The 7,951-nt window shown below is 39.1% G+C and overlaps 1 protein-coding gene across 1 annotated transcript; it reads right to left on the bottom strand.

Annotated features, from left to right (window-relative positions):
* Positions 1-881: 881 nt before the first annotated feature.
* On the bottom strand, positions 882-1,391 carry LOC142634909 (uncharacterized). Its single transcript, XM_075809150.1, has one exon. It carries the CDS (start codon positions 1,389-1,391, stop codon positions 882-884), a length of 510 nt encoding a protein of 169 aa, XP_075665265.1.
* Between the last annotated feature and the right edge of the window lie 6,560 nt (positions 1,392-7,951).

Below are 7,951 nucleotides of genomic sequence, written 5' to 3'. Positions count from 1 at the left end.
ACCGGCCTCTCCTCTAAAGGTGCACTTATCTGCATTGAGACGCAGCTGGTGTTGTCAGAGTATTTTAAACACTTCTTCGAGGTCGTCAATATGTTGCCCCTCTTGCTTGCTTTTTATCACCATGTCATCAATGTATACCTCGACTGTACGCCCAATCTTATCCTTAAACATCCCTGTCATCATTCATTGATAAATGGCTCTCGCATTCTTCAATCCGAACGGCATCACGGTGTAATGATAATTAGCATCAGGTGTTATAAATGCAGTCTTTTCCTGATCTTCGGCAGCCAAGGCAATCTGGTGATAACCTTGAAAAGCGTCCAAAAAGCTCATCCTTGGATGCCAGTACGTGGCATCCACCAGCTGATCAATCTTCAGTATCAGGAATAGATCATTTGGGCATGCTCGGTTTAAGTCAGTAAAGTCAACATAAACCTTCCACTTGCCATTTTTCTTCTTTACTACCACATGTTTTAAAGCCATTTTGGAAAGATGCCTCCTTTATAGCCCCAGCCTCCTTCAATTTCCCAACCTCTTGTCTAACGGCTTCGACATGCTCTTTAGCCGATCTCCTTGGCCTCTGCTTCTTAGGAGGGTGCAGAGGGTCCATGTTAAGTTTGTGGACTATAAATTCAGGGTCAACCCCAGGCACCTCGTACGGACTTCAAGCGAATACGTCTATGTTCTGTACAAGAAAAAGCAATAACTCCACCTTCTCTCTGTCCTTCAAACTTGCCCCTATCAAAAAATTATTTTTGTAATCCGGCAGAATCTTTACTTTCACTAAGTCTTCGGCACAGCTAGCCCCCATTTCCTCTTGGGGTCCCTATAGTTGCTATAAAGGGGTTTTCTCGATTGACTCCTTTTGCTTGATTCCCCAGCTAGCCGTGGCCACTAAGTATTGTCTGGCTACTTGTTGATTGCCCCTTATCTCGACTATTCCCTTCTCGGTGCAAAACTTGACCTTCACATGCAAGGTGGACGGCACGACTCCCATGGCATGAATCCACAACCTTTTCGAGGTTCGTAGTGTACGGGGAGAAAGAAGCGACCACTATGAACGTTACGATCACCTCCTTATCCTCCATACTTACGGGGAGTGAAATCTGTCCTTCTGGAATTACCATATGGCTGTCAAACTCCATCAATGGCGTATCATACTTAGATAGGTCTTCCTTCTTCAGACCAAGCCCCCTATATAAGTCGGGATACATTACATTTGCACCGCTCCCTTGATCTATCATTACCCTCTTTACTATGAAACCATTTATACAGGCCGTAACCACCAGAGCATCGTCGTGTGTCTGAATGGTGCCTTCCATATCATCATCATTAAAAGCAATGGGCTGCTGAGTGTACCTCAACTTCTTCTCGAAGGGTTGCTCGCCCATGCAACTTTCCGTCAGTACCACAACCAATACCCCCCTTCTCATAGATGCCTAAGAGCCTTTTGGAGCTGCGTGGATGACTTCTATTACTCCCAAAGGGAGTGGGAGAGGATTTCTGCGCAACCGAGCTGCCTGTCTGGCTTCTTGATTTCTTGGCTCCACCACAAACTCTTTCAAATACCCCACTTTCACCAATTGCTCTAAATGATATTTTAACACCCTACACTGCTCGGTAAGTACAATACAAGTTTTGATTTCTCCTAGATAGGTCTCCTTCCATCTTGTTTGGCCGCTTAAAATACAGCTTGTTCTTGATTCGATCCACAATTCTGTGTACCGGTTCCTTGAAGGCTACGTTCACCTTTCCCATTTGCGGCCTTGGTTCTTGAATTCTTAAATCTCGTCAGGGTCTTGATTGAAAGCCGATATGTCGAGGATGATTTATGAGTAAGGCCTGGCCCTTGCTCTGTAACCGATCATCTTCCAATCGTTTATACTCCTCGATGCATCTCATCAACTACCTCATGTCCTCGGGAGGCCTCGTCGTCAACGATTCCTGCAGTCTGGAATCTTCGAGCAACCCCATTCGAAAAGTACTCGCCGCGATTTTTTCATTACCCCCGCCAATCTCATTGTACAGTTCCTAATATTAGTTAGCATAATTACGGAGGGTCTCCCCAACCCCCATTTTCATTGACAGCAATGCGTCCATGGGCTGTGGGACTCGGTTGCAGGTCATGAACCGTACACCAATCTCCTAGATCAATTCGAAAAAACTATGGATCGACCCTTTCCTTAATCTATTGAACCAACTCAAAGCGGTAGGGCTGAGGTTCGAGGGAAACACTTTACACATTAGCACATAATTTTGAGCGTGCAAAGACATTATTTGAATGTAGTGGTTTATATGTTCCACTGGGTCTGTCTTTCCATCGTAAGAGTTGAACAGCAACTGTGTGAATCTGATCGACATTGGTGCGCTTTCAATATCTCTTAAGAATGGTGACTAGTCAGCTTGGCATAACGCCCAGCTCATCACATCCATGGCCACATTTTGAGGTCGTCCCCCATCCGAGGAAGCCGAATCACGATCTGCATATTCTCGTGAGCAATCGCGATGCTGATGAGACCTGGATTGATGGGACCTTGCTACATGGTGGTCCCCGACACTAGCCGACCTTTCCCTTCATTCCTCATGGTCCCTTCCCCAATGCCTACCCCTCGCTTCCAACTCCAAATTCCTTACTAGTCTTCGTAGATGCTCGAGCTCCTGATCCCTCCGCTCAAACTTCTGATCCCTTTTGTCGAAAGGATTATGCCTCGAGGCATCGGACGCTATCCGAAGCATTTCAAATGACCCTTCTTAGAGCCCGAACTGCTCTTCTTCCTCATGCTGCCTATCCTCACGCCTTTTTTGCCTTCTTTCTCACCATGTGGACCTCTATGAAGACCTTCCAGAGCCACTTTCAGCATAACTCCCTGGTCGACCCCCAGACATTGTCCCGTGCACGTCTTCACAGAACCACGGCTACGTAGGAGATCCCCATAGACGGCGCCAATTGTGCGTACCCAAAATGTGGTTTTTAGGCTCAACCTCTATTTGGGCTCACAATCTATTTGTTTCGTGAGCTTTGGATTTCCCACTATGGGTGATTCTAAATTCGGCAGCCCAAGTAACCTTACTTTCCCAATTCCTCCCTAGACCTCTCAGAATAGCTTTCCCTATTTTCTCACAAAATGATCACCTCTCTTTTTCTCAGTATTCTCTCCAAAATTGCCAACCCCTTTTCCTCATTCCTATCTCTTATTTATAGCTCAAAATTAGTGGAAAAGTTATGATTATTTTCGTGGTGAGTGGAGAGAGGGTCCAATGTTATTACCTTTAGGTGGGTGTTTAGTTGGGAGTGGGAGTATGTAAGAGTGGCATTGGAAATGGTTCCCACGTTAGAAGATTTGCTTGGCAGCGATACTCCCCAGGCGATACCGAGCATCTTGGGACTTACCTTCTCGAGAAGTTGAATTTCGCGACCAGGTAGGGTCTCACATTCGCTGTACACGTCATAATGGCTTCGTTGCGGTTTCTGGACCTTTGGATGGGTGACAAAGCTACCGAGTTCGTAGGCCCAACAGAGCGTGTATTCGCGCATGGTGTTCCCTAGTCTTGAGGCCCAACGAGTTTAGGGCCTTGTACACGTGACATTATCGCGATGGGTTTCATGGACAATAGGCTCAAGGAGAAGTAATGTCCCGTACAACTACAAAACAACTTGTAGCTTTCTCAATCAGACTTGATCTTCCTTAATCGCTAGTAGGCTAATCACTGATTTGATTATAGCATGAAAAAAAAAAAAAAAAGCCTGTTAGAATTCAGATCATACAGCACAATCCTCATGTACAAACTCTAACAAAAAAAAAAACTAAATTAATTGATTAAAACTAGTTTGTCACAGCAAATGTGTTAAAAACAGAGATAAAGAATCGGAGTGTTAAAACAAATGTGTTTATAGAATTATACCTATAATTGTCGAAATTTATCTCTTCTTCTCCAACAATGCGGTGGATTTTAGACCTTGTGAATCGAGTGGCTCTAGGATCCACAGATACACTTCCCTCCCAACCACCAAAATCACGTTGAAGCTCCACCAGACTTCTCATCTCGGCCACGATGGAAACCATAATGAATTGAAGATGCTCAAAATAACTTTTGAGCCCAAGACTAAAAAGGCTACCTGCGAAGTGAATCAATTTAAGGTTCAATTAGTTCAAAATGTACCGAATATGAACCTAATTGGATTGAAATAGACCAAATGGATTATTTGCCAAAGTTTTTGGAAAGCCTACAGTTTTGACACTTTTCTTATAAACGGGTACACAAATAAATAGTGAAAAAAAAAAGGTGTTAGAACAGCTTCTATAGCTAGAACATTTTGACATGTTTCTTATAAATTGATACACAAAAAAATTGTGCACAAATATTAACAATTTTTTGACAATTTTTTTTTTTAACAGTCACAATAATTAAGCCAAGCCAAAGTCAAGAGTTTTGTAGTTCAATGACATAACTTGCTCTTCTTGAGGAGAATAAGGGTTCAAATCTCCCTTCTCTCATTATTATAATTATCAAAATAAATAATAAAGCCTAGCCAAGACCTTTGATATGACGAATTGAGTTTACACTAGAAGGCTCTCAAAGAATTGATGCAAGAACAAACTAATGGTTCCACCTTTAAATATGACCTACTTTGGTCTATATGTGCTCTCAATTGGATGCTAAAAGTTGTAATATATAGCATTTGGAAGCTTAAAAACATGCTTTCCTAGGGGTGTTTGGTGGTTGTTTTCAAACAACCATTTTTAGTTTTTAAATAACATTTCACGAATTTTTACACACTTTTTCACTCACACGTATTTCCATAAATGTTTTCAAACAACAATTTTTAGTTTTTAAACACATGTACCAAATGGGCCTATGGGCCTGTTAAAGCATCGAAATGGCTGCTTATAACACCTGTTATATGGAAGCCATCTTTTTGCATTATTGCCCTTCGTCATCTTGAAAAGTAATCACAGTTATCCATATGCACTTCATCGTCTGACTTGCACAAGTGCTGACCATTTAAACTCCCAGCATAGGTGGCATCAAACATGAAATACAATTTCAAGGTACTATACACTCAACTAAGCAGAAAGATAGATGGTTATCGAAGCATACTGGAGATATTTTATAGGCATAATCCATTGGAGATACATCTGCAGCTACTACTAAATTATGGGTTCCAATCTTCTTGTGTCATAATTATCACATAGCATATGAGAGACTCCAAGGTCTTTCAAATTTTTATGATTATATCATATACTCAAGTAACTCAACAATTAAATAAATCAAACCTATGAATATCCTCTGAAAACACATTGGAATAAGACTATAAGAGTGTTGCAAGCACCAAATCCATTTGAATGGTCCAAAGATGTCTATCGGGAACAAGGCTTCCAAAAGAAACCAAAAGGGTGCAACTCTAATGCTTAGATCTTGCTCAAAATAGCCAGTTTACTTTAAAATTAAGTATTGACTCCTCAAAACTACACATAATGCAGCACATCATCACATGGAAATTCATAGCGATGTAGAAAGAAGACTATATGACAACAATTACCATATGACAATAAAAAAATTCTAATAACATCATATCCCACAAATTCCAAACCCACAATATTCCTTGAGTTTCTTCTTCTTTATTTCATCCTATTTCCAATCAACGTTATCTTTTTCCACGCTCACTGTTTCATATATTGAATTTTTCTTAATGGAAAGACTTTTTTTTTTTTTTTTTATCAAAATTGATAAGTCTTTGAACCAAATTTATATACAATGTTCTCAATTGAATTATATTGTGTATCGTACTTTCTCAACAATATATATATTGTGAATTGATAACTCTATGACATTTTGTGATATGTGAATTATATGAAATGTGTCATAGAAAATTTGGTTATAAATATATAAAAATATGACACAAATTCAAAAAGAAAAAGTTTCATTACACGTATGAAATGCATGTAATGAGGTTAGTTATTAACTTATTACTTTTCCTAAAAAAATTTGTTATTATTATTATTTATTATTCCCATATGGCGATTCTTTTAAAATGACCCGAATGTACCTTGAGTTAGGACTTTCTTATATATATATATATATATTTTGGTGAACGACTTTTTAATTGTTGGAAATGTACAAAATGTGGATGGTTTTGTTTTTACCCATCAAACTGTGTCAAACTATCAATTTATTGAGAGCTATTTTTGGTGACTTCTCGTGAATATAATAACGTGCTGGAAAAAAAGAAGAAGAAGCATGCTAGGCCATACAATGAGTTGGACTTAAAGGTTTTAAGCCCATTTAATTTTAAAGAAAAGCCTTGTAAATTAATGGTCCATTTGTTCAGACCCAATACTGCGCCTATAGTCCACTTAATTTCAATTATAGAAGAGCAACACTGCACTCAACTAGGCAGTTTGGTTTGAAATGGCAAGTCAGATGGCCCATAAAGAGCATCCACCACGAAGTCATAAATTCAGCAATGTGTCTATTTTACAAAACACCCAATCAGTAATTTTATTTTACCTTTCAACACTCACGGTGGCACCACCACCACCAGTGTGAAACTCTTATGGGAAGAAAAACCAAAATCAGCCGCAACCCAAACACAAACCCCAAATCAGCCGCAAGACAAACACAAACCTAGCAACCCCTAAATCAATAATTTTATAATACTTTGGCTAATCAAGCACCACCCAACCATTAGCGTTATCATGAAGGCATAATCTCAATATGTAGTAAGTTCTCCCATCAAAATATACAATGAGATTTTGGACACCATAAGAGATGTCAATATCACTCAAGTATCACTAGTCATCAGGGCTCCAAGTCATATCTATCAATGGCAACATAATGACAAAAATTAAAAAAAATCAAGTGCTACTGAAAGAAAAAGAAGGGGTGGGGTAAAAGAAGAATGAAGAAAAAGAGAAACAATGAAATAATGTCTTGAAATGAAACCAAAATAACAAAAAAGATATGTCTACGTCATTACAATTAATTTTGGAAGGGACTTCCAATTACACAATCACTACAGAAGTTGAAATATGTAAAAGCAAGTCAATGTTTTCCCAACTACATATAACAGAGATAGAGAAATGAGTATTGACTATTGAGTTTGAGAGAAATGAGGCAAAACAGATCTCTCTAAACCTCTCTAACAAACTTAAGCAGCAGACTTCATCTTCATCTTCCTCAATAGCTAGCAGGTAATCAATGATTCGATTATGGCCTGAAAGAAAAATTAATTAATTGATTAAAATTAGTTTGTCACGACAAATTTGTTAAAAACAGAGACAAAGAATCAGAGTGTTAAAACAAATGCGTTAATAGAATTATAACTCATGTACAAACTTCTAACAAAAAAATTAATTAATTAATTAATTGATTAAAAGTAAGTTTGTCACAATAAATGTATTAAAAACAGAGATAAACAATCGGAATGTTAAAACAAATGCGTTTGAAGAATTATACCTCATGTACAAACTCTAACAAAAAAAAAAAAAAAAACAAACAAACAAAACAAAATAATTGATTAAAACTAGTTTGTTAAATGTGTTAAAAACAGAGATAAAGAATCGGAGTGTTGAAACAAATGTGTTTACCTATAATTGTCGAAATTCATATCTTCTTCTCCAACAATGCGGCGGATTTCATACCTCGTGAATCGAGTGGCTCTAGGATCCACGGATACACTTCCCTCCCAACCACCAAAATCACGTCGGAACTCTACCAGAGTTCTCATCTCGGCCACGGTGGAAACCATAACATACCGAAGCTTCTTCACTGATTCGACTTCTTGCTGGAGCGCAACATATGCTCGGCGAACTCGATTACGCAGATTTCCGATCGGGCGGCCGAGGATCTTTCTCATTCGTATTTTGTTGCGAATTTCGGTATATTTGTTATTCGCGAACAGAAATCCGCGAAGCCGGCGCTGTGAGTCAAGTCGACTCCTTAAAATTCT

The sequence above is a fragment of the Castanea sativa genome, chromosome 5 (assembly GCF_040712315.1).
Source record: "Castanea sativa cultivar Marrone di Chiusa Pesio chromosome 5, ASM4071231v1".
NCBI lineage: Eukaryota > Viridiplantae > Streptophyta > Magnoliopsida > Fagales > Fagaceae > Castanea > Castanea sativa.
The sequence above is the reverse complement of the archived record's forward strand: the minus strand, read 5'-3'. Positions and strand labels throughout refer to the sequence as shown.

Bases quoted from the DNA above. Each gene is read 5' to 3' on its own strand.
- LOC142634909 (XM_075809150.1), bottom strand. From the start codon at position 1,391: ATGGGCGAGCAACCCTTCGAGAAGAAGTTGAGGTACACTCAGCAGCCC.